Source organism: Trachinotus anak, unplaced genomic scaffold (genome assembly GCF_046630095.1).
Source record: "Trachinotus anak isolate AG129_WGS33_773 ecotype Australia unplaced genomic scaffold, CSIRO_AGI_Tana_v1 ptg000021l, whole genome shotgun sequence".
Classification (NCBI taxonomy): domain Eukaryota; kingdom Metazoa; phylum Chordata; class Actinopteri; order Carangiformes; family Carangidae; genus Trachinotus; species Trachinotus anak.
The window spans coordinates 18,556,646-18,574,000 of NW_027273872.1; the positions used below are offsets into that span (position 1 = coordinate 18,556,646).

At 40.7% G+C, this 17,355-nt stretch overlaps 2 protein-coding genes across 3 annotated transcripts; both read left to right on the plus strand.

Annotated features, from left to right (window-relative positions):
* Positions 1 to 15: 15 nt before the first annotated feature.
* On the plus strand, positions 16 to 9,639 carry fam193b (family with sequence similarity 193 member B). 2 transcript variants are annotated; one of them, XM_071458441.1, is made up of 10 exons: positions 16 to 443; positions 1,931 to 2,209; positions 2,880 to 3,066; positions 5,268 to 5,486; positions 6,075 to 6,486; positions 6,594 to 6,777; positions 6,885 to 7,118; positions 7,840 to 8,875; positions 8,989 to 9,064; positions 9,198 to 9,639. In XM_071458441.1, the coding sequence occupies exons 1-10, from the start codon at positions 285 to 287 to the stop codon at positions 9,292 to 9,294; spliced, it is 2,883 nt and encodes a 960-aa protein (XP_071314542.1). In that variant the 5' UTR covers positions 16 to 284; the 3' UTR covers positions 9,295 to 9,639. The 2 variants fall into 2 exon arrangements, with proteins under 2 accessions (XP_071314542.1, XP_071314541.1); XM_071458440.1 differs by having other exon boundaries at positions 20 to 443; positions 7,840 to 8,899.
* Positions 9,640 to 11,101: 1,462 nt separating this feature from the next.
* Positions 11,102 to 17,244, plus strand: LOC139606341 (probable ATP-dependent RNA helicase DDX41). Its single transcript, XM_071458443.1, has 17 exons — positions 11,102 to 11,285; positions 12,442 to 12,537; positions 12,929 to 13,079; positions 13,192 to 13,266; positions 13,404 to 13,464; positions 13,576 to 13,712; positions 13,809 to 13,881; positions 13,991 to 14,144; positions 14,513 to 14,649; positions 14,947 to 15,109; positions 15,272 to 15,403; positions 15,525 to 15,596; positions 15,688 to 15,784; positions 16,099 to 16,248; positions 16,345 to 16,416; positions 16,543 to 16,653; positions 16,844 to 17,244. The coding sequence occupies exons 1-17, from the start codon at positions 11,259 to 11,261 to the stop codon at positions 16,978 to 16,980; spliced, it is 1,845 nt and encodes a 614-aa protein (XP_071314544.1). The 5' UTR covers positions 11,102 to 11,258; the 3' UTR covers positions 16,981 to 17,244.
* The last annotated feature ends 111 nt before the right edge of the window (positions 17,245 to 17,355 follow it).

The following is a 17,355-nucleotide window of genomic DNA, read 5'->3' on the forward strand; positions in this document are numbered from 1 at the left end:
AAGAAAGTGGGAGGAGAGGCCTGCCCTTACTAAATATGGCGGCGTCTGGCTTCACTGCCTGTGTACGGTTTCAGTTGTGTTCTCCATATGGGAGTGAAGCCACTTCGCCAGCAGTATCTTTAACCTATGAACTCCTGAGTGTGCCAGTCCTCCGCCATATTGACTGTTGTCTTGACTGGAGGAGATAGAGAACATTTTGAGGTCCGAGAAGAAACGAAAGTGTGCTCCTAAATTCATCGAAACTGGTGCAAACTTGGCCAAAGCGTATTATAAACACCGTCGTAATGGCAAGGAAGAAAAGCAAGCAGCAAGGGGTCGCCCAGAAGGAGCTTGTGCCTGGACAGCAGACCGTACCGAAGAGCCCAGTCTCTCCCGGCGATGCAGCTGGCGGTGGCGGTGGAGATGCTGGGCTGGATAGGCTGGCCACTACCAGGGCGAACCAGGTAGCTAGCAACAAGCCAATCGCTGCTTTTAAAACAGGCTAGCTAGCCTCTGTGCTAGCACCTCTCTGCTAATCAAAGCATCCTCCATTGTGCTTTTATTTTATGTCGCTAGATCCTGCAGAGGTGAAGTTATACACATCCGCTGCTTGGTGGAAAGCTATTTTAGTCTTAACGTGGTAGTCTTTGATGTAGAGCTTTACGTCGTTTGATATGTAATTAAATAATTAAATGAACTTAGCGAGCAGAATCGTCCCCGCCAGGCGGCTTTGAGACAGTATGGCTGGCGTCGCCCATCTCTTGTGCCGGACAGGTGACATTGTGCCTCGGACAGGTCGTCCCATTTCCAGCGTTTACCACTCTTCATCCGCCCTGCTAGCGTTAGCCAGGAGGCTAGGCGGGCTATCATCTCCAGCTAGCGTGCTGCAAACGTGCTTGCTGCCGAGCCACACTTGAACCCCTCCACAGGAACCACTCAGCCGACAGGGGCTAGCCAGCTACTAGCTAATCAGCCAGTCAGTCAAAAGAGATGATGGGTTCGTAATTAGGATAGCTGACTCTCAGACATGGTTTGAGTTGTTCAATCGACTCCGTCATGCTGTTTTGTCTTGGGTTTTTTTTTTTTTTTTTGTTGTTGCACCCCGGTCTGCTGTTGGAGTCTGACAGGAGCTAAGTCAAAAGTTTCAATGCATGGCAATGCAGCTAACACCAGCTAATGATGCCTATCGTGGACTAAATCGGAGTTAGTAACATTAGCTATATAAGTTGACGGTGACCACTGACCTCAAAAAGTGAAGATGGTCCGCTGCAGGCTGAACCATAGCTAACCTTACAACTGACCTCTGAGCCTTAACTTATAACCTGCATGAGTGCTGCTTGGATTGAGTAATTGCATCTCATACCACATGTGTAGGATAACAGTCAAAAAATAAAATATTTAATTTCTGAGCAGAAATGTGTTATAATTAATTCTGAATAACCCGTTTATCGTTTAAAATGTATGCATTGCTACATTATAACATTGTACCAAGAAAATACTGGGAAACTAATATCTATTGATCTATGTCAGTTTACTTGGTTCATTAAGTTACTTTAAAACGATGCAGCAGCCATACAATAGATCACACCTTCAAAGGCAATAGTGTTAAGTATTTGTTATACAAGCTGAGTAAACTTATTAAATTGCAAGATGTTTTGCATCACTTTTGTCTTAAACTGCATTCATTATATCTAGTCTATATAATGAACTGGCAGCTGACTGTCAATACGCACATGTAATTATTACACCCATAAAAATCACCTGTTTGTGTATTCAGTCAGTATTGTATTAATGTTTATATCAAGTAATCATCTTGAATTACTCTGAGAGACGCCTGACCTAGCAGGTCTTTTATATAGTGTTAATAAACCAGCAAAATTACGTGTCACAGATCACAGTTTGACTGGTAATCGTAACATGTGGCCTCTTTGTAATCTTTTTCTCCTCCCAGCCTATGCACACCTGCTGCCTGCTGTGCCACCGTGAATTTAAGGACTGGGGAGCAAGCTCTGTGAACGGGCTCCCTGGGGGACATGGGACCAAGCTGGCTGATGCCGTGCCTGCACTCTCCCAGGCCTTATTGCGGGAGGCACCGGGGCGTAAGCTTGCTGATGCTGTGCCGTCGCTGTCTCAGTCCCTGCTGGGTGAGGTGCCTCTGTGGATCTGTCAAAGCTGCTGCAAGAGTGTGGAAGAGGAGGAGAGGCGGAGCACTCAGGAGCAGCCGACTCCGGTAAATAAAAGGGGACTGATTTGGGTCATATGTCTGGGTCCTACTCACTACTTCTTCTTCCTCTTCTTCTCTACTTTCTAGTTAATCTCTGTTTGTTTAATGTAAACTCATCTTTATTCATCATGCAGAGCTTTTCATTTGCATGTGCTTACTCACTAAATAAATAAATCTGTCAGTCTAAATGTAATCTTAGATTCAATAAATTTCAACACGCATTTTACTTGTTGTCTCTTCAGAGGTAACTTAATTTTGTATTTGTGTTTCTGTGGCATATGTAAGGCAGCAACAGCAATTACGTTTGCTTTCTGTTTTTACAAAAATACTTTCCATGAAATGCAAATGCAGGTGACTGCAGGTCACCATGGTGTCCAAGATGTTTTGCAGGTATTTGGCTTAAACTTAAAAAGAACAGCAAAAAAAATATATAATAAAATAAAAAGAAACAGAGGCAAGTGTTTATTTTAAACATTATTAATGTTTGTTTGTTTGTTTATCACTTAATATAGATTAGTGCATCTCTAAGATGTTTTCCCATGTCTTGTTCCACTCCATTATTGTGCTACCAAGACTAGAAGCTGCTGTTGGGCAATGCAAGTGCTAAAACAAAAGCCTGTATAGACAACCAGATGATTAACTAATTGGATGTTTGTGGGGGTTTTTTGTCTTTCAGGTACCATTGTCACACTCTTCCTCCTGTAAGTCCCAGAGCTGTGGGAACGGTTACCCGGAGCAAAGTACTGTGGACTGGGACCCCAGTTCCTTCCTGTCAGCCCACAAACTGTCGGGTCTCTGGAACTCTGCCCACACCAACGGAGGGGAACACTGCAACCACAACACTTCTTCACACTCACAACAAGGTCTGTCATCACAGGGTAAAAGACAGCTCCAGAAAACATTTAATGACAGTGACAGAAATCACTGAAAACAACACAAACCTAAATTTCAGGCTGAGTTGTGAGTTTCAGTTTTGTGAAATGGGTACAAATTTGGTTAGGACCACAGCCCTTTGACTGGCTTGTTAGTGTATTAAATATGTGATACATTTTTGGCTTCATTGTTCAGGTGTAAGTCTACTAGGTCCTAGAAGACCAAAGAGGCGTCTAGTGAAATCTTAAAATGCTCTACTTTCTAAGGCTTTCTCAGAGCTCAGCATTATGAAAGGTGGAATAATGATTTAAGTTTGTTGTCACAACTGTCAAGTGCACAGGGATTGTGGAGATAAAGATAACAAAATTTCAAATGAAAGTGTTTTAACTGAATCAGAGATTATGGCTTGGATCATCATTTAATCAACCTATTCCTGGACTGTTCACCTATTAAATTCACCTGCCCAGACTTGCAGCTTTCCAGTATAATGAAGACTCAAAAAGTGACCCTCAGAAACTTGTCTTTCATAGGGCTGGTGAAATGTAATCATCTTTCACATACGTTGTGAATATTTCTTGAGATGTTCAGCAAAAAATCTCTTTAAATTGAACTGTCTTTTATGATGAAGGAATAACGACTGTGTTGAAGATGAAGAAAACAAGCAACATGGTGCAAACAACAGCTTAATCAGTGAAATGTGAATAATACCCAACAATAAAAAGTTCACCATGCGAACGCTTAGGATACTGTACGTAGAGGAAAATAGGGAGGATTTTAATACAAACTTCCTGTTGCTCTCTCTCATTAAAAAGCCACAATAAAGACATGTGTTATATGTTGAGAACAGGGTAAGCGGGAGCTGAAGGAACATCACTGTCAGTTGCAAGTTTTATAACAAATGATCTGCACCTGTTAGTTAGCCTGGCTTTTTGCTAAAAGTTGCACATATTTGGGACAAGCTAAAACATACTGTCATGGTCACACTTTGCTGGAACAGTAATACCCATGATACAGAAATACAGTTCAGAAATGAAAATGGGAGCAAAATCCTGACTTTTTCATGATGTATGTTATTAATCATCCACTTAGGACTGTTTTTCATACAGAAAGACAAACTGGAACTCAGAAATTAAGATGCATTACATTGCACCAAGAATGGTGTTGTAATTAAATCATAGCATGTTAAGACCTTACAGTTAACAGATGAACTGAAAATTTGAAAAAGTCTGCCTTTTTAATTCATTTATTGCTCTGTCCTCTGACTGTTCGGTGGTTCAACAGGTTGCAAACCCAGCTAGAAAATGTGTGCAGCCATACCAGAGAGAATACCTGACAGAAGCGTCATAAGTGGAGAATTGAATGTGAAAGTGAGACATTTGTTGTTGGCCAGGAGAATGCAGTTATTTATAAGATGAGATGGCTGTTGTCTCTGCTTTGATCTATTTTTTTCCTATTTCTTGGATCTTATCAAACCACTTGGTAGAGGTTACCAGGTGCATATGTGTGGTTGGATTTCTAGTTTAATTTGATTTTTAATATGTAAAATGTATTTTGGTGCTGACTGAAACAGTGGATGTTTAGCTGTGAATTATGCTGGTGAACAATGTTTTGTTTTTCAGCTAGAAATAATATCAAACAAATGTTTGTCTTATTTTGGATGGGAGCTGAGCTACTCAATATACTTCATTACATACCATAGTAAATGTTTAAGTGGACATTACAGTAACTTGTATCAGCTTCTGCTGGCAATCATGGGTGGTTGTTGTGTTAAATAATTTAGATATTGTAGCACCACTTTGTCATTTCTAATTTGCTAAGCAAATAGGGGCTTACCTAAAAATGCCTCTGAAAAGCAGGAAATTAATTTTACAAAACATAAATTACAGTCCAAAAAATGAGCGTGAATTAGCAAAGTCTCAAAACCTTGATAGAGTTGGGTCACAGGAATTGATGGAAACAGTAAAACTACTGCAGACACTGTGATTTTGTGTCATGGCCAGTAAAAATCTTAACTATTGCTCCTCTAAATCTTGAAACCTATGTTAACAAATAAAATTGTTACCACTGTGCCCCTTCAGTTTTGTGAAAATGATGGCTGTAATCAAAATTGAGTATTTCTCTTTATTGTAACCACACTGATAAATGAATCATCACTGCCCTGATACAGTCGTTGATTTTTCTCCATCTTCAGGCGTAACTCCAGGATCAGCCTGTCATGAAAAAAGAGGACTTCATGAAGCGCCTGGGAAATCTGCTAAAACGTCAGGGACCAAAGTCTGTCCCTACAGTCACCCGTCATCCCAGAACTCCAGTGGATCTTCTGCTGGGAACCCCCTGTCTACCTCAGCAGACCTTTGTAAAACCACTCCCAAGCACTTCAAGACCATGTGCCGTCGACCAACGCCACCAGGTGATTTTCCTTTGACTCTTCAATAGAATTTTAGAAATTGGACAAGAGCATCCTCATCAAATTGTTTAAAATGTTTTATTGAAGCTACACTGTTTAAGTTTTATGATATAATGTATGATAAGGAGCTCAAGATACACAATTTTGAATTAAATAGCATATGAAAAATTTCAGTAACAAGTGTAGTCTACTCTGGGATGTACATTTTATGTTAACTGTATAATTTTTATTAAAAGAGTCCTCTCACTCTAATGGAGCACATTCTTTAAACAAAATGTATTACATTCACTAACCTTTGTTTTTAGATAGAGGAACCTCAAGTCATTTTTCTTACTGAACAAAATTGACAAGCCAGAGTTAATATTTTACTTTGAACTCAAAAGTTGGACCAATTTAATTTATATTTAAGTCATTATTGGTAATTGGCCTGCTAATGTGGAGTAGTAGTTGTCTTTGTAGACATATGCATTTAATAAGAAATCCAGTAAAATAAGCTGTGTGGAACAGGTTACAGACTAATGCAACGGGTGAAAAGATGATGCAGTGTTTTTGATCTATAAGTAATTTCTATTGCTTGTTTATGTTGTCCAGGTGAAGCCTTCCACCCCAGTGACCACCATCAACACACGGACTTGTCGGTACCCCCCAACAGCCCCACCGGCCTGTCATCCCAGCATTCCTCACTCCTGCCCCCAAAGCCAAACTCTGGGCAGCACGGTCACGTAACGTCCTCGTCTGGCACTGGTGTGGCAGCCCACGCTCCCTTCTCCCCACTGGTACCAAATCTCCACGGCCCCACAGCCAAACTCAATTCTCCCAGTCCAGATAGCCCAACATCTGTACATAAGCCCAGCCCATGCAAAAACTCCCACATTCCTGCCGTGAACACACAACACAGCAAACTGGGCACGTCTCTCACAGGCTGTAGCCACTCCTGTAACGGACACAGTCCAGGAACAGTGGCCTCTTCTAATGTAGGTCATCTGACAGCTGGGGCCTGCAGGTTAGTACTGATATTTGAACGATTCTTTTTTGAGTATGTAAAACTGAAAAATTGGCTTTGTCTTTTTGATTGTTAATGTCATTATGTCAATGATTTCTTGTTTGTAGGGACCAGGCATGTAAGGGGCACAAAATGACGAATGGGACGTTGTGTCATCCTTCGTCTGAGTTGGAGGAGGGGGAAGATGAAGACAGCAGCTCTGAGAGGAGCTCCTGCGCCTCCTCTTCCACCAACCAGAAGGACGGGAAGTACTGTGACTGCTGCTACTGCGAGTTCTTTGGACATAATGCGGTACTTTGAAACTTTGTTGAGTTCCCTTTGCCATTACATGCCTGTTAGACATTTATAAAAGCTGACATGACAAGATATCAATATTGTAATACATTATTTGGTCACAGCCTCCAGCTGCACCAACTAGCCGAAATTATGCTGAGATCCGAGAGAAACTCCGCTCACGTCTGACCCGACGTAAAGAGGAGCTGCCTCAGCGTCAAGATTCAGAACTGACAGTGGCTGGTGCTATCGACAACCGAGATGTGGACGAGCTGCTAGACTTCATAAACAGTTCTGAGCCCAAACCTGTTAACAGTGCCAAGGCTGCCAAAAGGGCACGACACAAACAAAAGAAAAAGGTATGATAACTTTAGAAAGTGTTTTTTTTTCCCAGTTTCAATTTGAGTATCTAACAGTGAATTTATAGATCTGATAAGATTAATGATTTTGATACAAGACGAGGACGTTACGTGGCTATGCAGCCCAGAGTTCAGCTGTGTAGTGTTTTGGTCCCAACAGTACTTTTTTGAAAAAATATGTATATTCTACAAAACCCTTCAGTAATAGTAAATGTTGTCTTAACACAACCACCTCTACAAGTACTTTGCCTAAACAAACAAAAAAGTTTGAGTTAGAATCCCAGTTAGAAATTATAAACGGGTACCCTGGATTACATGCATGCATTGTCTCGTCTGAGCCCCTTGTGTGTAGATAGGCGATGTGAATCCTGAGTGTAAATGACAGACTCTCCCACTAACATTGAAAACTACAATATAAAAAGGTGATAACATAATATGAATTTATTAAATCACTATTGCTAAAAAAAAAGGGATTGCATGTCATGGATTTAAGGATTATAGATTTAAACTAAGACTAATTAATAAAAGAATAAGTAAACAAGATCAGGAAAGATTTGATGCCAACTTTCAGTACTTTTTTTTTTACTCAGAGCCAAGACAGATTTTGGTCAATACTAAAAAATTATAATACATAGCCCTATTAATGTATTGTCTCAGTAACATTACATTTTGTGTGTTTTCGCTTGTCCTCACTCTCATACCTGCACCATGTCTGTTTCAGGAAAAAGCTCAGCAGGGCAACATGGGTGCTGCAGGCAGTGACCCCCACTCCAATTCATCTGAGCCTGTCGACGAGCCCATCCCTGATGGTTCTGAGGCCAGCAGGTTGTTGGACTGGCCTCAGCTGGAGCTTGAACGCGTCAACAGTTTTCTCACCAGTCGGCTCGAAGAGATTAAGAACACCATCAAAGACTCAATCCGGGCCTCATTTAGCATGTACGACCTCAATCTGGATGTCAATGACTTCCCAAAGAAGGCAGCCACGTTGGAGGGCAACCATTTACTGTCCCATCTCAATGGTTCCTCTGAGCTGCAGCAGATAGATCTCGACCTTGCCCCTCTTTCACTGGGATCCTTTAAGAGCCACCTTGATTTGGTTAATGGATGGGAGGACACAACCACAGTCTCATCCCCTAATACCACCACCACAGCATCAGGAATCACTGCTGGGTCAAAGGACATCCAGCGGTTGCACACTACACCCAGTCTCTCAAAGCTCATAAGGGTACGCTCCCCAGAAAGATGCACTTCTACTGGATCTGACAATTTGCCACAGGTGCCAGCCCAGTCGACAGCTAAATCAAAGGAGGAAACCCCTGATCTCAAGAACACAGCAGTTGGGAATGGTGGTGCAAAGTCAAAGAAGAATAAAAAACAGCAGCAAAAACAGGAGCAATCTGTGTCAGAGCAAAATTCCAGCAAACCAACCAAAGCTGCCTCTGGGAACGAAATACAGAAAACCAATGAGTCTAAAGAAATGGCATCTAACGGCTCAAAAGCTGCAAACAAACAGCCGCAGCACTCTGCAGACAACCAGAGAAACATGCCTAAGAAAGTCGAGGAGGGCAGATTGTCCAAACATGCAGCAAATGGAGCAAATGGTGGCTTCTCAAATGCACAAAGGGGGAAAGGTGACACAGAGACACGGGGAGGTCGATCTGAGCAGGATGCAGAAAGCAAAGCTCATCCCACTATTCCAGCAAATGGGCAGCAACAGCAGCAATCCAAGGGGAAAAATAAGAAGAACAAGAACAAGGGTGAAAAATCCAGCAGTGCTATCGGTACACGAGAAAATCTGTTTACAACACTGTGTGTGATTATGATTGTAATTTTTTCCATCTAATTTTTAATCTTCATTTTCTTTCTTCAGACGATGTGTTTCTTCCTAAAGACGTGGATCCAACAGAAATGGACGAGATTGATCGGGAAGTGGAATACTTCAAAAGGTAAGCTCAATACAGCATTGTATCAGAATGCTTAAAAAAACTGTGAGCTAAACTGTTATGTTGATGAACATTAAATGCATCACTAAAACAGTGTTATTTCCTCCTCTTCTTTGTCTGTTTTTGTTCCCTGTAGGTTTTGCCTTGATTCTGCAAAACAAACTCGCCAGAAGGTAGCAGTGAATTGGTCCAACTTCAGCCTCAAAAAGGTTCCTTCCAATGCAGCTCAATAACTTGGATGAGTGCCAGAAAAGAAAACTTCACACCACAAACTCTTTCAGTGGAGCCCTATTTGGCCTGAGGCCTTCTCTCATTCCCTGTTTTCTTCTCTTCCTTACTAAGCCAAGGGACCCTGGTTCAAAATCATACTCTCCATTCAGAAGACTGAAACATAACTTGTGGCTAACAAGCCAGGGATCATTCTCAAGGCCAACTCTACCCTTTGCTATTATTGCAATGTTGACTAAATGAGAGATGCAAAAATGGAAAAAGTCTGAATCCACTGCATCCATGTGCTTACGTATGTAGTATGTAAACAATTACCTTACATGAAATAAATGTTTTTATCACAAATCTGAGACATTTTAACGTTGTTAAACTTCTGAATTCCAGTCAGTTCAATTTGGTGCTCATCATCCATTACATTCTACATTACTAGTTTATCACCTACTACACCAGTCTGTAGACACTAGAGACCATTTGTCTTATACTGTACAACTGACAAAAAGGAGCACAAGACAACACCTAATTTTAGGGAGAAACACTTCTTTTCTGCAGGGAGCAAAGATTGTAACCATTGCATTGATTTTACTCACAAGCAAACTGCAGTGCATTTGGTGGTTGTTGATCGTTTTCAATTGGAATATTTTTCTGAAATTTTAATTGCGACGATCAAATTATTGGGGAATCAGTTACAGAAAAATGAACTGACAAACACACGATGACCTACCTGCTACACTGTTCTTTTTGTATGAAATAATGAAATTATGTTTAAAAAAACATGAATGTTTGACAGTTTTCAGTGCACCAAAAACACTAATATAACCTTGTGGGAAAATATCATTTTACTATGTATGGCATTTGGCTCACAGGATGCATCTTAAAAACATAAATCCAATTAGGTACCCATGCATGACATTTAGAACAGAAAAAATCAAAATACTGTATTGGGCAAAGTCCAATGGGTCTGTTGCTTCAATATCAATCCTTCTGAACAATTATCTCTTTTATAGTGATGTCCAGTATACACTCTGCCATCTGTAGAAAGAAGTCCTTTTCCACAGTTTTCTCACTCTTAAACTGTTATTTAAATGCCTATAATCCCAGCAGTGACAGGTACACCAGTGTGCAGTATTCATTTTAACGTTGGAACCATCACACCTTGTTTGACGCAGTTAATTTCAATGCTTGTACATATTGAGTGATTATTTTGGGCCCTTTTGAGCCTTTGTCATTCGTTTCTGGCGGTTGTGTGTATGAGATATATTTTCAACCATACTATTCTTTTTTTTTTTTTTTTTTTCCCCCCTGTACTGTGACCTTGGTGGCACCCTCCACCTCAGCTAGCCCATCTGAAGTCCAAGTCTTGATTATCTTTTGATGAGAAATCACAGAAGATTTGATACCTTTGGGACAAGGGCCTCGGGATTTACATCAGTAACCATGTTTTAGCTGATGGCTTTCAATGAGATGGATGATTTTCTGTGCTGAGATTTTGTTTTCATATAACATCTCTGATGCTTTTCAGGTTATATTCAATTAGAGAAGATTATCTTAATGTTTCGAATGTAGATTTATATTATACCAATAATAGCCAAGTGTATGTTGGCTTGTTTCTTTTTTTAAAATTCACTTTTGATACTGTGAAAATCTTTCGTTCAGAAAGATTAAAAACAATACAGTTTTGACAAAAATAAAGTGTGGTGTTTGCTTTCTAAGTTTATATTTTTGGTTTGGTTTCCATGACACTGCATCTGCATGATCTGCTCCTCCAACAACACAGCAAGTCGCACTGACGTGTTTGGACGCATCCTCTCGATAAGGTTTGACCCTTCCAGCGTTCCGTACAGCCTGCAAGCTTCTTCCTGTGTTGTGTAAACATGTGGATCAAGTGTATTAATTGAACTGTGTAAAGAGTAACTGGTCAATAACTCTGTGTCTTAAGTTGATAGAGAACGTTACTGTTTTAAATACTAAAATGGAGACCGAAAATCGACCCAAAAAGGTAAGTTCAGCATATGCTGTCGTTCGCATTACGAAGATGTTACACTAGCTAACGCTAGCTAAAGTTAGCTAGCTAGTGTGAGAGCACATACCAGGCTACATTATCCATTACACATTGAAAAGCATTAGAGCAGGCCGTTGAATAACGTTTAATAAAAGTGTTTGAATAACATGGGGGTTTGAATCGATCTGAGTGGATAAAACTCGGTCCACGACGAATTAGCCATTATGCAGTGCCACGGTCCACATCCACGGTCAATGCGCAACGCTTATTAAAAAAAAAAAAACTCAGCTCGAAATTCAATAAACTGTTTTTGTATATGTGTTAAATATAAGTCTACTTAAGCTGGCAATCAGTTCATAAATGTAAGTTATAAGATGATGCCGGAACAGCCGAACAAGGGCCATTGATGTTGTTTCCACACAACATCAAGCGATTTAATGAGGATTTTGTTGATCATCTAACGGCATTATGTAAGTGTGGTGACTGGAGGGAGTCCTGTATAACTCTAGGTCACTTAGTATTTTCATGATAAGAAAACTGTTCACATGGACAGCTTCTCAAAACAGAGATTTCCAGTGGGTAACTTTGTTTTTAAAAAGAAAAAGGGCCATATTTCTAAACGAGGAATAATAGTAACTACCAATTACATCATAAAATGCTTACATCTTACTGTAAAACATGCAGGTCAAATTAATGAAATGGAATTTTGTACAGTTTTTCTGGACACAGAAAAGTCCTGCACATGGCAGTCAGCAGCCTAAAAATGCGAGAGTCGAAAAAAATATGCACTTTAAATGGAGAAGTGTATGGTATCCATTGTCAAAGCCTTTGATTAAAGAAATCCTTAAAATACAGCCAGTCAAAGTACAATGCCAGAGATGATGTAGTGCACTCCTTTCAGCTGAATTAAAGGTTTACAGTTGAACAAGCTCTTATAGTAGTGTATATAAAATAAAAAACAGTGTTTCATATGTCAGCATACCAGCATATGACTCTAGGATACACAGATCAATCGCATCTAATAAATTTCACTGTATCTGCTTTTGCACCAGCTGCTGTTTGTTTTGTGATAAACTGTATGGCCAAGTTCTCTTCAAAGGACTTGCTGCACCTAAGAGGTTATACAGTAAATAATGATAATGTGTTTGTGCAGAGACCCCTTGGGGAGGATGAACAGTCTGGCTCAGAAGGATCAGAGGATGATGATTATGTTCCATACGTTCCAGTCAAAATAAGAAAACAACAAATGGTAAGTCCTTGTGCACTGTCCTGTTTGACATTTTAGAAATTAATAGGGATGGACTGACCTGCTCCAATATGCTGGTTCAGTGTCAGGGTAAGGCCCTGACACTGAACCAAGTGGATTAGGGATCAATCATTCGGTATTAAATACAGTTTCTTTGTAAATGTTAATATAAAAATTTGGTATCTCATTCAGCCACGGCATGGTGAAAGTTGTATAATTTTTGACATACAATTGTATTTTTATTTTCTTTATGTACAATACCAGTCAAAAGTTTGTACGCACTTTCCCGATGTGAAAATATGTCCAAACCTTTGTCCGGCCCTGTATACCAAAATCACACACAGTTACCACATATTCAGATTTAATGCATTTTTTAAACATGTTTACGTCACAGCTGCAGAAGATGTTACGTCTGAGAGGAAAGGCGGTGGACGAGGAGCAGAAGGACAGTGGAGGGGAGCAGAGGGACGAGGACGAGGGTCTTGGTCCCCGCTCCAATATCAGTCTCCTTGATCAGCATCAGCACCTCAAGGAAAAAGCAGAAGGTATCCTGTTCAAACAAGGCACAATCTGGATTTTAAGAGTTGCCTCTTTAAATTCTTTTCTTTCTATTTACCATGATTATATTGGTTCTGTGATGTGTTTTTGTACTTGCAGCCCGAAAGGAGTCAGCCAAGGAGAAGCAGCTGAAAGAGGAGGAGAAGATTCTTGAGAGCGTTGCAGAGGGCAGAGGTAAAATGAAAAGGCTAAAAACGTTCCTCTGAAGCTGTGGTGAATTATTAACCAAACTGACTTTGATAAAAATGTTAGTTCAAAATGTTTTAAACTTGCAAAACTAATTCAATGAACTTTCACCTCTCCTCTGTCAGCTCTGATGTCTGTGAAGGAAATGGCCAAAGGTATTATTTATGATGATCCAATAAAAACAAGGTGAGTTTTTCATCAGTGAGTTCTGTAAAGCAGTATTGTGTGTGTGTGTGTGTGTGTGTGTGCATGTAGATTTTTTTTAAACTTTCCATTTTACCTGGATATTCTGTTTAGCTGGAACGCACCCCGCTACATCCTGAATATGCCAGACACCCGGCATGAGCGCGTCAGGAAGAAGTTTCATATCCTCGTTGATGGAGACGGTATCCCAGCTCCAATCAAAAGCTTCAGGGAGATGAAGTTTCCGCCAGGTTACAACACACTCCCTCTTCCACACATGAAAAACACTCTTTGTGTGTTTTGACGATTAACAATTGGCAACAAATTTCTGTTTATTGTGTTTGCAGCAATTCTCAAAGGTTTGAAAAAGAAGGGTATCGTGCATCCCACACCAATTCAAATCCAAGGAATCCCCACAGTGTAAGTAGAGTGTGTGGAACTCTGGAGTGCAAACACTGTAAAATTAGCAATTTTATGTTTGGTTAAATCCATGTAAATGCTTCATGAATTGACCTTTGCCTTTCCGTAGTCTGTCAGGTCGGGACATGATTGGCATCGCGTTCACTGGATCAGGAAAGACTTTGGTTTTCACTCTGCCCATCATCATGTTTTCCCTGGAACAGGAAAAAAGGCTGCCGTTCTTTAAGAGAGAGGGACCATACGGACTTATCATCTGTCCTTCAGTAAGACATGCAGGACGAAAAACATTTCATTGATACCGCAGCTTGAAATACATTATGCAGTGTGATTTGCGCTTACAAAAAATACAGTGTTAGGATTATAATAGGTGATTTTAAATGTTGTCGTACATGTGTGCATTGGTACAGAAGCTTATTGTGGAGACAAAATGTTTGGAGCTTCAGATTGTATTTAAATGTAATAAGATTAAAACACAGTGCGAGTTAACATTGCGGGTGCCCTTCAAAGGCCCAAATAATTATACAGTATTTCCTGCTGTTTGTGCTGTAGACAGATGACATTTACTGTGAGCAACCATATTTTTTTCTGTAACCAAGCAAATCTGATTTTAATACCTTTCCCATTCCTCCAGCGAGAGTTGGCAAGGCAGACTCATGGCATCATTGAGTATTACTGCAGACTGCTGGAGGAGGAGGGAGCTCCTCAGCTGCGCTCTGCCCTCTGCATTGGAGGAATGTCTGTCAAGGAGCAGATGGAGGTAGTAAAACAGTAAGTAAGAGGGAAGGTTTGTGTGAAAACTTTGGTGCCTGTGATTTATTCAGAATTTCCAGTTTAAACTGGTGTCAAACAAAAACAAGCATGATTCTGCTGCATTTAATTATTAGAGAGGGACAATATTGGCCAAAGAATGAATGTTGCAGTCCTGATGTTTTGCACAGTACAAAACATTTAGCATGACCACCTGAAGACCCAGATATTAATAATGTTGTATTTTAAAAAGCTCAAGCAGTAAATAGTGTTTATGGTTTATTGTCCCTCTACATCTGTGTGTCCTCTTGGTTTCAGTGGTGTCCACATGATGGTCGCCACCCCTGGAAGACTGATGGACTTGCTGCAGAAGAAGATGGTGAGTCTGGACATCTGCCGCTACCTGGCTCTGGATGAGGCTGATAGGATGATTGACATGGGCTTTGAAGAAGACATCAGGACCATCTTCTCCTATTTCAAGGTGAGGTCCTCCTTAATGACAACAACCACTTTCATCAATGCAGAAGATTTAGAAAATGTCACAAAACCAGAATCTTACCATGAAAACTGAGTCTGGGAGATGTACCCTGACTTTGTGAGTTCCCTAGGCAGTAGACTTAAAATGTGTTATTTCTTTATCTAGGGACAAAGGCAAACCCTGCTTTTCAGTGCCACTATGCCCAAGAAGATCCAGAACTTTGCTAAGAGTGCACTTGTCAAACCCATCACTATTAATGTGGGCAGGGCTGGTGCTGCTAGCTTGGATGTCATCCAGGTATGTTCGTTTTTCCCTGTAACAAGGTTTGTGCTGTCAGAGTCAGGGGGGGTTCATCTGACCCAACCCACTCATGTGAACTGGACTTTCATTTTTTGTGTGTGTGTGTGTGTGTGTGCAGGAAGTGGAATACGTCAAAGAGGAGGCCAAGATGGTGTACCTGCTAGAGTGCCTGCAGAAAACACCACCTCCAGTACGTACTTCCACATATGATAACACAAATACCTTAAATACATAACTCAAACATGTCGGACTTCACTAAATATTCTGCCTTCATACGACAGGTGCTGATATTTGCTGAGAAGAAGGCTGATGTAGATGCCATCCACGAGTACCTGCTGCTAAAAGGAGTGGAGGCGGTGGCCATCCATGGAGGAAAAGGTACACATGAACTCTGTTCTAATCATTAACATACACAACAGTCAGTACATGGTAACAGTGCATGCAGATGATTACTGTATGTAGAGGTTTATCCAACTCAGCATCAAGTTTAGCTCAGACTTGCTCCTCAGCTTTGATGTAGTTGCTCATCATTACCACCAGATGCCATCCTACTCGCATATGTCACAAATCTGAAGAGTGGTTAACATTTCCAAGGCAGAGAAAGCACTGCAGACAATTCCCTCACATTCTCCACCTGTCTTGTCTTGTAAAATACTGTTTTGTTCATGTTATATTTGGTGATTTATTTTCAGATCAAGAGGAAAGAACAAAAGCCATAGAGGCATTTAAAGAGGGAAAGAAAGATGTTTTAGTTGCCACAGATGTTGCTTCCAAAGGTTTGGATTTCCCAGCTATACAGCATGTGGTGAACTACGACATGCCTGAGGAAATAGAAAACTATGGTAAGAGGATATGTCTATGACCTGGCCCCCTGAAAATGAGTACACTATCTAAGTATTTTTGGTAAAGCTGGTTTTGTTGAAATGCTCTTGCTTCAGTCCACAGAATTGGAAGAACTGGTAGATCCGGCAAGACTGGTATCGCCACTACGTTCATCAATAAGGGCTGTGGTGAGGAAAATCAGTCACATTCGTTTCTGTACAGGAGTAGTGATTTTCCAGATATTTTCAGTGTATTATAGTGAATTTAGTTGGTGGCAAAGTTAACAGTAAATATACATCTTTCCTCCCCCATAGATGAGTCAGTATTGATGGACCTGAAAGCCCTGCTAGTTGAAGCCAAGCAGAAGGTCCCGCCTGTCCTCCAGGTGCTTCAGACGGGAGACGAGACAATGCTGGACATCGGAGGTGAGACTTTCACACCAACTCTAGTTCCCACTTCTTTTTTCAGGGTCCACCTGCTCTTAGCTAATGAGCTATTCTATGAGAACTTTAAAATGTTCCTCTCTGATCTGTTAATGTCATCTCAAATTCACAGGAGCAGGTTTGGAGTATTGGCAAACGCTTTCTAACAAACCTGATCTTTGTGTTCTCACAGGAGAGAGGGGCTGCACATTCTGCGGTGGTCTTGGCCATCGTATTACAGACTGTCCCAAGTTGGAGGCCATGCAGACCAAGCAGGTCACCAACATCGGGCGGAAAGACTACCTGGCTCATAGCTCGATGGACTTCTAAGAGGTTTTCATAAGAGAGAAGATTCTCCAAAGCCAAACGGAACTGAGAAATATTTCTGAGGAAATTGTACACTTACGTGTCATGCCACTGAATGAAGGAAGTGTATTTTTATCATCAGCTGCCATTATTTGCAGGTCTGTTAGATAAAATGATTGGTTCCTTGCACCTTCTCCCCCAGTTTTTCTCATACTTGTTCTGTATGTGTAGACTTTGTAACATAGATTTTTGATACTCTGATTGTAAATAAAACCACCATGTAATGTATCTGTTGAACTTTACTGTTCTTATCTGGAAAAATAGAAAGGTGTGGTACCAGTTTTGTCTGGTGAGGAAGTTGCTAAAACAAGCCGAATAATGTAAAGGGAAGTTTGACTC